At 40.7% G+C, this 14,668-nt stretch overlaps 1 protein-coding gene across 1 annotated transcript in view; it reads left to right on the top strand.

Moving 5' to 3' along the window:
* Necab1 (N-terminal EF-hand calcium binding protein 1) overlaps nt 1–14,668 on the top strand; it is a 220,630-nt gene that overhangs the window by 129,215 nt on the left and 76,747 nt on the right. Inside the window, 1 exon segment of the mRNA NM_022302.1 lies at nt 7,138–7,274. Coding sequence (NP_071638.1) covers nt 7,138–7,274 — 137 coding nt within the window.

Below are 14,668 nucleotides of genomic sequence, written 5' to 3'. Positions count from 1 at the left end.
ATACATTGTTGTTAGGCTGACTATTCTGTCTTCCATATAAATCACTTCTATTCATAACCCTTTGTTTCTTTTCTTGGCTAATTTTTATTGTTAAATCATTTCTCCTTTCCTTGTTATTATTTAGGTATTATGCATGGTAATTTAATTTTTTTATTCCTTCTAACTTAGGCTTTCCATCTTCCCCAATACTCGTAGCCGTGTGTTCTGGTTTCCAACTTCTGTGACACTGAACAGGGACTGAACCTAGATGGAGAAATTGGGCCCACGTTGCTTAAGAAGGCAGGAAAGTTGGGTTCCTTATAATTTGTGACATCCTTCTTCATGGTTATTAATAGAAATATTAAACATTTAGCAAAATCTATGAGCTAGACAACATATCTTGTGCTTCCCGTGGCTTTTTTCATGACCACTGAAGCAACCTGTGGTAAGTATTCTTAACCATTATGAGAACTTCGAAAGATAGGACATCTTTTATAAGTTCTCACCGCCATCAAATTGCACAAGCACCGAATAGACCTCATGAGTCCATCTTCAGAGACTCCCCATTTTGTTTTGTTTTAGAATTTATTTTTGAGATTATGCTATAACAAAATAATTTCCCCTTCTTTTTCCTCCCTTCAAAGCTGTATAAACAGCTAACAATTTTTCACCTAATGATTCAATTTATGTAACAGTTATCCATGACTTGAGTAAACATTATTCAGATCTCGGAAATACCACCAGCTTTCATTTCTCTGTAACCTTTCTAATAGAGAGGAAGATTGAACAGTGTCTGAAAATAAAATGTCTCACACGAAAGCAGTGTGGACTGTGGAGCCTTGTTTCAGAGGCAGATAGCAGTAGCCATGCCAACTGCGATACTGTCTGATGTCCTCAAGGAAACATTGTGACTGGGTTCTACTAACTTGATTAAGTTTCTTTTTTTTTAAGATTTATTTATTTATTTTATGTATATGAGTACACTATATTTGTCTTCAGACACACCAGAAGAGGGCATTGGATCCCATTACAGATGGTTGTGAGCCACCATGTGGTTGCTGGGAATTGAACTCAGGACCTCTGGAAGAGCAGTCGATGTTCTTAACCTCTGAGCCATCTCTCCAGCCCCTTGATTAAGTTTCAAAGAGAGCAAATACAAACAAGCAAGTCTGGTGGTCTAACTGCTCTGCTTAACCGAGATGACCCCTACGGGGTTAATAACTGGGCTTTCCACTCTTCTCTCATGCAGATGTGCAGGACTTGCTAACACTGGGGCAAACTAGAACTGAGATACCAGATACCACCATTTTCACTTTCCAGAGGCAAAACTGGAAATTTTAAGTGTCTGTGGCTAACAATGTCTACCTAATGATTCGATTTATGTGACAATTACCAATGACTCGAGTAAATGTTATTTGGATCTGAGAAACACTGTCAGTTTTTCTTTCTCCATAGCCCTTTTAATAGGGAGACTGAACAATATCTGGAAACAAGGAAGAACTAGACACTCGGTATTCAGACATAGGCTATCCCATGCTTCATAGATTCTTGGAAGTTGCTTTCTTTGTTCCTCAAACACTGCTCAAATGAATGTGTGCCAAATCCCACCACTCCAGTCTTCTGGGGAGACAATCAGGCAAAGATCCCTTTTTGTTCGCCACGATCAATACATTTGTTGAGGATGAGAGTTCCAGGCTTTGACATTTTCCAACTTGTTATCTATTTAGTTTTCCATCTGCTTCTTTCCCACTGCCTTCCAAAGGAACATCTGCGTGTATGTGGGAGAAAGGAAGAAGGCTGGATGTGAGCCACCTGGGTCTGCAGTCTCAGAGCACGGGCTCCAGAGGAAAGAAAGGAGAGAAGGCTAACAAATGGGCCGAAAACTGAAATGAGGACAAACAGTCTGCTGAGAGCAAAGCTGTATTTTCCCTTTATAGAAGATCCACATGGCCAGGCAAAGCAGGCAGTGGCGTGTACAAACAGCAAGGGCCACACGTGTACAGGAGGACTGCAAGCATCCAGAACACCCAGGGTTCAGACGTTCCTTCTGTTCCCCGGGGCCTAGTGCAGTGTCCTGTTTGTCTCATACTCTTTAGGCATTTCTGGGGCAGCCAGTTGAGCCAGGAGCTATTCTGAACACTCGGGAAGCAAATGAGAAAGATACAATCATTACACCTAAGGGCTTGACAGAGATTTCAATATAAAATGGTAAACCGTATCCACCAAGTAGAGAAAATATGTTCCAGGAACAAAGAAAAGGGAAAAGGATTGCGTGAAAATAAGTAATGGTTCCAAGTCAGTAAAGACCATGGAGACAGTGAGCTTGGCCTGGGAGGACTAATAGAAATGTTACACAGCAAGGTTTCCTTTAACTTAGCTGACCTTTAAATTAATGATCTCCTGCTACCATAATTTCATTTTTTCTGGGGGCTGAATGAAATTCCATTGTGTATATGTATTGTATTCCTTGTCCATTTATCTGTTGGTGAACATCTCAACCAGCTCTATTTCCTGACTGTTGTGAATGGTGTAGCACAGTATAAAGACTCAGAATCAGTTGGGTACATGCCCAGGAGTGATCACAAGGTAGCCCTACTTTAAGACAAATACTGTGTGTTCTATGCCATATGCATAACATAGATTTACATGTGTGTATTTGTGTGCACACATGTGTGCATGTGCATGAGTGTGTGTACATGACTGTGTGTGTGTGAGAGAGACAGAGAGACAAAGCTAGAAAGAAGACCATACAGGAAAGAGTGAAATATGAAGGGATTGAGAGGTTGAGAGAGAAGATTCTAGAATTATATGAAACGTGAAAACAGAAGGTAGGGTACTGAGGGGGAGGGAGAGGGAATAGCAGTAGGGAGCGGGTATGAAAATGCCGTCATAAGATATATTACTTTATATGCTAAAAAGAATTAGCTTAAAATCTTAATAGAAGACAAGTTGCTGGTTCTCCTCAGACCTAGGAGTGGCACATAACAGCAGCTCTTAGTAACGGATTTAAAGTCCCAATCTCCAAAAGGCTAATCTCACTTACTGTCCTTGTCAATGTCAAGCTCTCAACATTTCCATCTGATATTCTCGTCCATCTCAGTTAGAACACTTCATGATGTTATCATAGAGTGTCCCCAGGGGGCCGTGGAAGAGTGTGTACAAAATAAGGCCTGTATTGTTATGGTGTAGCAATGATAGGAAAGCTACAGTAGTTGGATTTTAATTTTCCTTAAATGACTAGCTTTATGGTCAGTCCTAGACAGAACCTCCATAACATACGTGTTCCCCAAGGCTTGGGGAACCTCAGGTAAAACAGGGCAGAAAGAACGTAAGAGTCAGGGAATAAGGAGACAGTCTCTGAAACAATAGCTTCCAGACATGGCATGCCGTCACACTCGAGTCACAGTAACCACAGGTGCCTGCACAGGATCCAGCCTGTCCACAGTCCAGCACAGTGATGGAGGAGCATTTGAGGCCCCATCCAGAGCAGAAGACAGTGACAGACAATGGTGACTCGCTTTTGTTCAGAGGGTGTAGCCACTGGCAAGTTGCCATGATCCAGTAATAGCCCCACACCTATGCACATGCAAGCAACCTTTTTAAACCTCATGGAGTTTTTAAAGACATGAAATTAGAAGGAGGATATGTTGGTCCAAATGAGGTATAAAGCAGATAAAAGAGGGAAATGGGAGAGGGGGTCATGAATTGATGAAAATGTCATCATATATGTGTTTTTAAAGTATCTAAATTCATTGCAGTCTTTATATATAGAAACACAATATCAACATAATAAAAGGTTAGGGTAGACACTTAACTCTAAATCACAGCACTTATATATTAAATGATTATTTACCTTGATCATACGTATTTGCCATTCTCTATGTCTAAGAAGCTTTAAAAAAAAAAGCAATGACACAAGTGATGACATTGTCTAACACAAAAAACCAAAATGAGCAAACAAAAATCGAAACTCTTCTTTTTCAAGCTCTGACATGACAGTGACAAATATTTAGCATTTGAATGAAAAGAAAGCAATGCCAAAACTGTGGCCATCGCTCACTACAGTGTATTGTTTCTTCCCTGCTTGGCGCTATCTGCAAATGGGTGCAAACCTGCCTCCTGTTCAGGATTAGTCAGAGTTTACGGAGATGCAGATGACTGCCATAATCTCTGACTATGCAATTGTGTCCTGTATTCGCTTTAATAAATTTTATTTTTTTAAAGCATGTGTTGGTAAAATGGAAACAACTGCAGGGTGAGAATCAAACACAGCCCTTATTCCATGAATATGCTTTCCAGATCAATGGGGAAAAGCTCTCCTTGACTGTAGAATTTAAAAAGGAAAGAATTCTGTGAAGCTTTGGCTGCAAAACTTGGCAGCCACTGAAATCAAGTGAGGTATTTTGTGTACTTTAACTCGATTCAACTGATCCAGGGTTCTTGTGTCTATTATAAGCATGGGACATTACATTTTATGCTAATTTTATTAAGTAAGGTTTAAGGACAGTTTGGAATTCCTAAGTAAGGCTTCCTGGTTGGTGGATAAAAAACATTTTCAACTAAGAGAAAATGCGCTTTACAAAATACTGATTGAAGATTTGCTAAATAAAATTTTCTATGGGGTTATTCTATGAACTGGAAAAAATGAGGTAATCTATATCAGGAAGACACCAGCAAATACTTTATAATTTAGAACTGATATAGAAGCACAGAATATTTTCAATTTGTAAAACACACTGGACTTACTTAGCCTGATTTGTAAGTGAGGAGGGTGACTTCCCAAAAGGTTAAATAACTAAACTTCTTTTGTTTGAGTTTGAAGCCATACCTGCTAATTCCCCAGAACATCATGACTCATGATTTTACTCCTTTTGGTTTTATATTTTACACCATAAAAAAAATCACATTGTTTAGAGACAGAAGCAAATAAGTATTGTCATTGGCTGAATTGAAGTATACCCTCCCACCAGAATTAGTTACGGCCGTGTCACTGTGACCAGACTATCTGACAGAGACAATTTAAGAGGGAAAGATTTATTTTAGCTCATGAGAGAGTAGGGAAGACACAGCCAAGAAGGAAGTCTGTGGCACTGTTAGCATGTGGCTGAAGCGTCACATTACAGTGAACCAAGAAGCAGGTAGTGACCAGAACCAGGAAGCAGATATAACCTTTAAGGCCCATCACTAGCGACATACTTCCCTCGGCTCCAACTTGGTCCTCATCTCCCAAAGGTTGCCTGACATCTTAAAGTAACTCTACCAATTGGGAAACAGACATTCAAAGCCTGCCTGTGAGGGATATTGAGCCATAGCACCAAGAAGCTAAAACCTCAAATTTAGTTGTTTTTTTGTAACTTGTAAAGGAGACTCTGTTGCCATTTCATTCCTGCTAACATGGCTGCTATCTTCTTCTTCTTCTTCTTCTTCTTCTTCTTCTTCTTCTTCTTCTTCTTCTTCTTCTTCTTCTTCTTCTTCTTCTTCTTCTTCTTCTTCTTCTTCTTCTTCTTCTTCTTCTTCTCCTCCTCCTCTTTCTCCCCCTCCTCCTCCTCCTCTTTCTCCCCCTCCTCCTCCTCCCCTCCTCCTCCTCCTCCTCCCCTCCTCCTCCTTCTCCCCCTCCTCCTCCTCTTCCTTCTCCTCCTCCCCTCCTCCTCCTTCTCCCCCTCCTCCTCCTCTTCCTTCTCCTCCTCCTCCTTCTCCTCCTCCTCTTCCTCTTCCTCTTCCTCTTCTTCTTCTTCTTCTTCTTCTTCTTCTTCTTCTTCTTCTTCTTCTTCTTCTTCTTCTTCTTCTCTCTCCTTCTCCTCCTTCTTCTCCTTCTCCTTCTTCTTCTTGTTCCTGCTGCTGCTGCTGCTTCTGTTTCTGCTTCTGCTTTTTTCTGCTTCTTCCTCTGTCTCCTCATCTTCTTTTATTCTTCTTTCACATATTACATTCTCACTTCAGTTTCTTCTCCTCCCTTTCCTCCCAGTCCTTCCCTCCCACATCCCTTACCTTCATCCACTCCTCTATTTCCCTTCAGAAAAGAACAGGCCTAGGGATACCAACCAAACTTGGCATATCAAGTTGCAGTAAGGCAAGGCACAAACCCTCATATCAAGAATGGACGGCTGGATAAAGCAAGCCAAAAGAAGGGAAGGGGTCTCCAAAGCAGGTAGAAGAGTCAGAGATAACCCCACTTCAACTGTTAGGAGTCCCATGAGAACACCAAGCTACACAACCATAACATATATGTAGAGGACCTAGCTTGATTGTTGCTTCAGTCTCTGAGAGCCCCTATGAACCCTGGGTAGTTTATTCTGTGGGCAGTTATTTTGTGGTGTTTTTTACTTCCCTGGCTCGTACAATCTTTCCTGCCCTACTTCTGCAAGTAGCAATTAAAATAATTTTGTGGTTGGGGTCACCACAACGTGAGGAACTGTATTAAAGGGTCAGAGCATTAGGAAGGTTGAGCACCACTAATCTAGAGTTCACTCATCTGCCACAAGAAGCAAGTGGCAACTGCTATGTCCAAGTCAGCCTATGGCTGGTGGAAGACATGGAACTCTTGTGATAGAAGTTAGCCGCAGAGAGTCTTTAACATTGATGAGCAGACCGAAGAAATTGAATAAACTTCAAATATTCCAAGTCTAGAACTTTCCAGATTTTAAAATAATTACACCTAACTTTTCTGTCTTCCCTGAAATACAGATCAAGTGTGATAAGCATATCAAGAATAATTAAAGCATTTGTTGAAGCAGGATTATATTTTGTGGGTGAAAAAAAGAAAATACATGATGGTGTAGTTACTATTTACATGAAACGGAACAAAGCAAGTCATCACATTACAAATGTTATATTTTAACATTTTTATGAAAACCTTTTCTTTTCCAATGGATATCTATAAATTAATCTAATACTTAATATATTACTTAATAATGCTAAAGGTTTGTCCTTTTGCTAAACTTGGTGCAGTGAGTTGTTATATGGTCTAGTCAGTTTTAAGTTTAGCCTCTGGCAGGTGGACAGAGACCTACCACAGACTTCTGGGCTGATAACTCTTTCTTCTCCATTTTCCCTTTCAGGATTAGTCTAAGACTGATGGGTACTTAGGGGAAAAATCTTTTCCTGAAAGTTTGTCTCTACTAAACAGCAAACTTCTAATTACATTTGTTTTGTAACAAACAGGACTACCAAGAAGCCTCCAATTTGGAACAATTTGTCACTCGATTTTTGTTGAAGGAAACCTTGAATCAGTTGCAGTCTCTCCAGAACTCTCTGGAATGTGCCATGGAAACTACTGAAGAGCAAACCCGTCAAGAAAGGTAGTTAATGTTTCCCTATCTCCAATGATGCTATATGTGTAGGAAGACAATTGCAGGGTTTTTCTAGAGAAAGATGAATTAATATTTTTAAGATATGCCAAGAACCTCTCTAGACTACTTGCATTGAATAAAAGAAAACCTCACCTCCTGTTTTGGAATCAAATATTAGAATTAAATGCACTGACCAGAGACTCAAAGGTAACCATTGGTCCCAAAATAGGTTTACTTTAAGGAATCTGTATGTGGGCAGCCACCACATTGGATTCCTCCCCCTCCTCCTCCTCCTCCTCCCCCTCCTCCTCCTCTTCCTCCTCCTCCTCCTCTTCCACTTTCTCCTATCCTTCCTCCTCCTCTTCCTCCTCCTCCTCCTCTTCCTCCTCTTCCTCCTCTTCCTCCTCCTCTTCTTTCTCCTCCTCCTCCTCTTCCTCCTCCTCCTCCTCCTCTTCCTCCTCCTCCTCCTCCTCTTCCTCCTCCTCTTCCTCCTCTTCCTCCTCCTCTTCCTCCTCCTCTTCTTCCTCCTCCTATTCCTCCTCCTATTGCTCCTCCTCTTCCTCTTCCTCCTCCTCCTCCTCTTTTTAATTTTTTATTATATATTTCGTTACTTACTTTTCAAAGGTTATTCCCCTTCCTGGTTTCCTGTCCATAAACCCGAATTCCCTTCTTTCCCCCAACCTCATACAGATATTTCCCCTATACATCCCCCTAATTGCCCTCCCCCATATTCCTCTGCACAGGGGGTCCAACCTTGGCAAGACCAAGGGCTTTCCCTTCCACTGGTGCCCCAACAAGGCTATTCTCTGCTACATATGCAGTTGGAGCTGTGAGTCAGTCCATGTATAGTCTTTGGGTAGTGGTTTAGTCCCTGGAAGCTCTGGTTGGTTGGTATTGCTGTTTATATGGGGTTGCAAGCCCATTCAACTCTTTCAATACTTCCTCTAATTCCCCGCAAGGGGGTCCTGTTCTCAGTTGGGTTGTTTTTCTGCTAGCATTAACCTCTGTATTGGACATGCTCTGGATGTGTGTCTCAGGAGAGACATATATCCAGTCCATTTCCTTATGCAATTTTAGCTTCATCAATTTTTTTTAAATTTTTTATCTTTATTAAATTGGGTATTTCTTTTTTTAATTTTTTTATTTATTTTTTTTATTATTAGCTTGAGTATTTCTTATATACATTTCAAGTGTTATTCCCTTCCCCAATTTCCGGGCAAACATCCCCCTAATCCCTCCCCCTCCCCTTCTTTATGGGTGTTCCCCTCCCAATCCTCCCCCCATTGCCGCTCTCCCCCCAAGAATCTAGTTCACTAGGGGTTCAGTCTTAGCAGGACGCAGGGCTTCCCCTTCCACTGGTGCTCTTACTAGGATATTCATTGGTACCTATGAGGTCAGAGTCCAGGGTCAGCCCATGTATAGTCTTTAGGTAGTGGCTTAGTCCCTGGAAGCTCTGGTTGCTTGGCATTGTTGTACATATGGGGTCTCGAGCCCCTTCAAGCTCTTCCAGTTCTTTCTCTGATTCCTTCAACGAGGATCCTATTCTCAGTTCAGTGGTTTGCTGCTGGCATTCACCCATGTATTTGCTGAATTTTGGCTGTGTCTCTCAGGAGCGATCTACATCCGGCTCCTGTCGGCCTGCACTTCTTTGCTTCATTCCTCTTGTCTAGTTGGATGGCTGTATATGTATGGGCCACATGTGGGGCAGGCTCTGAATGGGTGTTCCTTCTGTGTCTGCTTTAATCTTTGCCTCTCTCTTCCCTGCCAAGGGTATTCTTGTTCCCCTTTTAAAGAAGGAGTGAAGCATTCACATTTTGATCATCCGTCTTGAGTTTCATTTGTTCTAGGCATCTAGGGTAATTCAAGCATTTGGGCTAATAGCCACTTATCAATGACTACATGCCATGGGTGTTTTTCTGTGATTGGGTTACCTCACTCAGGATGATATTTTCCAGTTCCACCCATTTGCCTACGAATTTCATAAAGTCATTGTTTTGATACCTGAGTAATATTCCATTGTGTAGATGTACCACATTTTCTGTATCCATTCCTCTGTTGAAGGGCATCCGGGTTCTTTCCAGCTTCTGGCTATTATAAATAAGGCTGCTATGAACATAGTGGAGCATGTGTCTTTTTTATATGTTGGGGCATCTTGTGGGTATACGTCCAAGAGAGGTATAGCTGGATCCTCAGGCAGTTCAAGGTCTAATTTTCTGAGGAAACTCCAAACTGATTTCCAGAATGGTTGTACCAGTCTGCAATCCCACCAACAATGGAGGAGTGTTCCTCTTTCTCCACATCCTCGCCAGCATCTGCTGTCACCTGAGTTTTTGATCTTAGCCATTCTCACTGGTGTGAGGTGAAATCTCAGGGTTGTTTTGATTTGCATTTCCCTTATGACTAAAGATGTTGAACATTTCTTTAGGTGTTTCTCAGCCATTCGGCATTCCTCAGCTGTGAATTCTTTGTTTAGCTCTGAACCCCATTTTTAATAGGGTTATTTGTCTCCCTGCGGTCTAACTTCTTGAGTTCTTTGTATATTTTGGATATAAGGACTCTATCTGTTGTAGGATTGGTAAAGATCTTTTCCCAATCTGTTGGTTGCCATTTTGTCCTAACCACAGTGTCCTTTGCCTTACAGAAGCTTTGCAGTATTTGAGATCCCATTTGTCGATTCTTGATCTTAGAGCATAAGCCATTGGTGTTTTGTTCAGGAAATTTTTTCCAGTGCCCATGTGTTCCAGATGCTTCCCTAGTTTTTCTTCTATTAGTTTGAGTGTGTCTGGTTTGATGTGGAGGTCCTTGATCCACTTGCTCTTAAGCTTTGTACAGGGTGATAAGCATGGATCGATCTGCATTCTTCTACATGTTGACCTCCAGTTGAACCAGCACCATTTGCTGAAAATGCTATCTTTTTTCCATTGGATGGTTTTGGCTCCTTTGTCAAAAATCAAGTGACCATAGGCGTGTGGGTTCATTTCTGGGTCTTCAATTCTATTCCATTGGTCTATCTGTCTGTCTCTGTACCAATACCATGCAGTTTTTATCACTATTGCTCTGTAATACTGCTTGAGTTCAGGGATAGTGATTCCCCCTGAAGTCCTTTTATTGTTGAGGATAGTTTCAGCTATCCTGGGTTTTTTGTTATTTCAGATGAATTTGCAAATTGTTCTGTCTAACTCTTTGAAGAATTGGATTGGTATTTTGATGGGGATTGCATTGAATCTGTAGATCGCTTTTGGTAAAATGGCCATTTTTACTATAGTAATCCTGCCAATCCATGATCATGGGAGATCTTTCCATCTTCTGAGGTCTTCTTCAATTTCTTTCTTCAGTGTCTTTCTTCTTATTGTACACATCTTTTACTTGCTTGGTTAAAGTCACACCGAGGTACTTTATATTATTTGGGTCTATTATGAAGGGTGTCGTTTCCCTAATTTCTTTCTCGGCTTGTTTCTCTTTTGTATAGAGGAAGGCAACTGATTTATTTGAGTTAATTTTATACCCAGCCACTTTGCTGAAGTTGTGTATCAGCTTTAGTAGTTCTGTGGTGTGACTTTTGGGATCACTTAAATATACTATCATATCATCTGCAAATAGTGATATTTTGACTTCTTCTTTTCCGATCTGTATCCCCTTGACCTCCTTTTGTTGTCTGATTGCTCTGGCTAGAACTTCAAGAACTATATTGAATAAATAGGGAGAGAGTGGGCAGCCTTGACTAGTCCCTGATTTTAGTAGGATTGCTTCAAGTTTCTCTCCATTTAGTTTAATGTTAGCAACTGGTTTGCTGTATATGGCTTTTACTATGTTTAGGTATGGGCCTTGAATTCCTATTCTTTCCAGGACTTTTATCATGAAGGGGTGTTGAATTTTGTCAAATGCTTTCTCAGCATCTAATGAAATGATCATGTGGTTTTGTTCTTTCAGTTTGTTTATATAATGGATCACGTTGATGGTTTTCCATATATTAAACCATCCCTGCATGCCTGGGATGAAGCCTACTTGATCATGGTGGATGATTATTTTGATGTGCTCTTGGATTCGGTTTGCCAGAATTTTACTGAGTATTTTTGCGTTGATATTCATAAGGGAAATTGGTCTGAAGTTCTCTTTCTTTGTTGGGTCTTTGTGTGGTTTAGGTATAAGAGTAATTGTGGCTTCATAGAAGGAATTCGGTAGGGCTCCATCTGTTTCAATTTTGTGGAATAGTTTGGATAATATTGGTATGAGGTCTTCTATGAAGGTCTGATAGAATTCTGCACTAAACCCGTCTGGACCTGGGCTCTTTTTGGTTGGGAGACCTTTAATGACTGCTTCTATTTCCTTAGGAGTTATGGGGTTGTTTAACTGGTTTATCTGTTCCTGATTTAACTTCGGTACCTGGTGTCTGTCTAGGAAATTGTCCATTTCCTGAAGATTTTCAAGTTTTGTTGAATATAGGCTTTTATAGTAAGATCTGATGATTTTTTGAATTTCCTCTGAATCTGTAGTTATGTCTCCCTTTTCATTTCTGATTTTGTTAATTTGGACACACTCTCTGTGTCCTCTCATTAGTCTGGCTAAGGGTTTATCTATCTTGTTGATTTTCTCAAAGAACCAACTTTTGGTTCTGTTGATTCTTTCTATGGTCCTTTTTGTTTCTACTTGGTTGATTTCCGCTCTGAGTTTGATTATTTCCTGCCTTCTACTCCTCCTGGGTGTATTTGCTTCTTTTTGTTCTAGAGCTTTTAGGTGTGCTGTCAAGCTGCTGACATATGCTCTTTCCTGTTTCTTTCTGCAGGCACTCAGCGCTATGAGTTTTCCTCTTAGCACAGCTTTCATTGTGTCCCATAAGTTTGGGTATGTTGTACCTTCATTTTCATTAAATTCTAAAAAGTTTTTAATTTCTTTCTTTATTTCTTCCTTGACCAGGTTATCATTGAGTAGAGCATTGTTCAACTTCCACGTATATGTAGGCCTTCTTCCCTTATTGTTATTGAAGACCAGTTTTAGGCTGTTGTGGTCTGATAGCACACATGGGATTATTTCTATCTTTCCTGTACCTGTTGAGGCCCGTTTTTTTGACCAATTATATGGTCAATTTTGGAGAAAGTACCATGAGGAGCTGAGAAGAAGGTATATCCTTTTGCTTTAGGATAGAATGTTCTATAAATATCTGTTAAGTCCATTTGGTTCATGACTTCTCTTAGTCTGTCTACGTCTCTGTTTAATTTCTGTTTCCATGATCTGTCCATTGATGAGAGTGGGGTGTTGAAATCTCCTACTATTTTTGTGTGAGGTGCAATGTGTGCTTTGAGCTTTAGTAAGGTTTCTTTTATGTATGTAGGTGCCCTTGTATTTGGGGCATAGATATTTAGGATTGAGAGTTCATCTTGGTGGATTTTTCCTTTGATAAATATGAAGTGTCCTTCCTTATCTTTTTTGATGACTTTTAGTTGAAAATTGATTTTATTTGATATTAGAATGGCTACTCCAGCTTGCTTCTTCCGACCATTTGCTTGGAAAGTTGTTTTCCAGCCTTTCACTCTGAGGTAGTGTCTGTCTTTGTCTCTGAGGTGTGTTTCCTGTAGGCAGCAGAATGCAGGGTCCTCGTTGTGTATCCAGTTTGTTAATCTATGTCTTTTTATTGGAGAACTGAGACCATTGATTTGAGACATATTAAGGAATAGTGATTATTGCTTCCTGTTACATTCATATTTGGATGTGAGATTATGGTTGTGTGCTTTTCTTCTCTTTGTTTTGTTGCCAAGACGATTAGTTTCTTGCTTCTTCTAGGGTGTAGCTTGCCTCCTCATATTGGGCTTTACCATTTATTATCCTTTGTTGTGCTGGATTTGTAGAAAGATATTGTGTAAATTTGGTTTTCTCATGGAATATCTTGGTTTCTTGATCTATGTTACTTGAGAGTTTTGCAGGATACAGTAACCTGGACTGGCATTTGTGTTCTCTTAGGGTCTGTATGACATCTGTCCAGGATCTTCTGACTTTCATAGTCTGCTCAGAAGTCTGGTGTGATTCTGATAAGTCTGCCTTTATATGTTACTTGACCTTTTTCCCTTACTGCTTTTAATTTTCTCTCTTTGTTTTGTACATTTGATGTTTTGACTATTATGTGATGGGAGGAGTTTCTTTTCTGGTCCAATCTATTTGGAGTTCTGTATTCTTCTTGTATGCCTATGGGCATCTCTTTCTTCAGGTTAGGGAAGTTTTCTTCTATGATTTTGTTGAACACATTTACTGGTCCTTTGAGCTGGGAGTCTTCACTCTCTTTTATACCTATTATCCTTAGGTTTGATCTTCTCATTGAGTCCTGGATTTCCTGTATGTTTTGGACCAGTAGCTTTTTCCATTTTACATTATCTTTGACCGTTATGTCTGTGATTTCTATGGAATCTTCTGCTCCTGAGATTCTCTCTTCTATCTCTTGTATTCTGTTGGTGATGCTTATATCTATGGCTCCTTGTCTTCTGCTTTGGTTTTCTATATCCAGGATTGTTTCCCTTTGTGGTTTCTTTATTGCTTCTATTTCCATTTTTAATTCGTTCAACTGTTTGATTGTGTTTTCCTGGAATTCTTTCAGGGATTTTTGTGATTCCTCTCTATAGGCTTCTACTTGTTTATTTATGTTTTCCTGGAATTCTTTCAGGGATTTTTGTGATTCTTCTCTGTAGGCTTCTACTTGTTTATTTATGTTTTTCTGTGTTTCTCTAAGGGAGTTCTTCATGTCTATCTTGAAGTCCTCCAGCACCATGATCAAATATGATTTTGAAACTAGATCTTGCTTTTCTGGTGTGTTTGAATATTCTGTGTTTGCTTTGGTGGGAGAATTGGGCTCTGATGATGCCATGTAGTCTTGGTTTCTGTTGCTTGGGTTCCTGCTCTTGCCTCTCGCCATCAGGTTGTCTCTGGTGCTACCTTGTTCTGCTATTTCAGACAGTGGCTAGACTGTCCTATAGGCCTGTGTGTCAGGAGTGCTGTAGACCTGTTTTCCTGTTTTCTTTCAGCCAGTTATGAGCACAGAGTGTTCTGCTTTCGGGCGTGTAGTCTTTCCTGTCTACTGGTCTTCAGCTGTTCCTGTGGGCCTGTGTCCTGAGTCCACCAGGCAGGTTGCTTGGAGCAGAAAAGTTGGTCTTACCTGTGGTCCCTCTTCTCAAGTTGCTCGTGGGGGGGCTGCTTTTGAGCTCTCTGTGAGCCGGCAACCAGGAGTGCCTGCGAAGCCTTTTCCCTGAGCCTCCGTGCACCGAGGTCCCAGATGGCATTAGGTGTTTTCCTCTGGATTCAGAAATGTGGGCAGAGTGTAGTCTCTTCTGGCTTCCCAGGTGTGTCTGCCCCCTGAAGGTTTAGCTCTCCCTCCCATGGAATTTGGGTGCAGAGAACTGTTGACCAGGTCTCTTCAGGTC

This window comes from Rattus norvegicus, chromosome 5 (assembly GCF_036323735.1).
Source record: "Rattus norvegicus strain BN/NHsdMcwi chromosome 5, GRCr8, whole genome shotgun sequence".
In the NCBI taxonomy this organism is placed as follows: Eukaryota; Metazoa; Chordata; class Mammalia; order Rodentia; family Muridae; genus Rattus; species Rattus norvegicus.
This window is presented reverse-complemented; position numbering and strand designations above follow the sequence as displayed.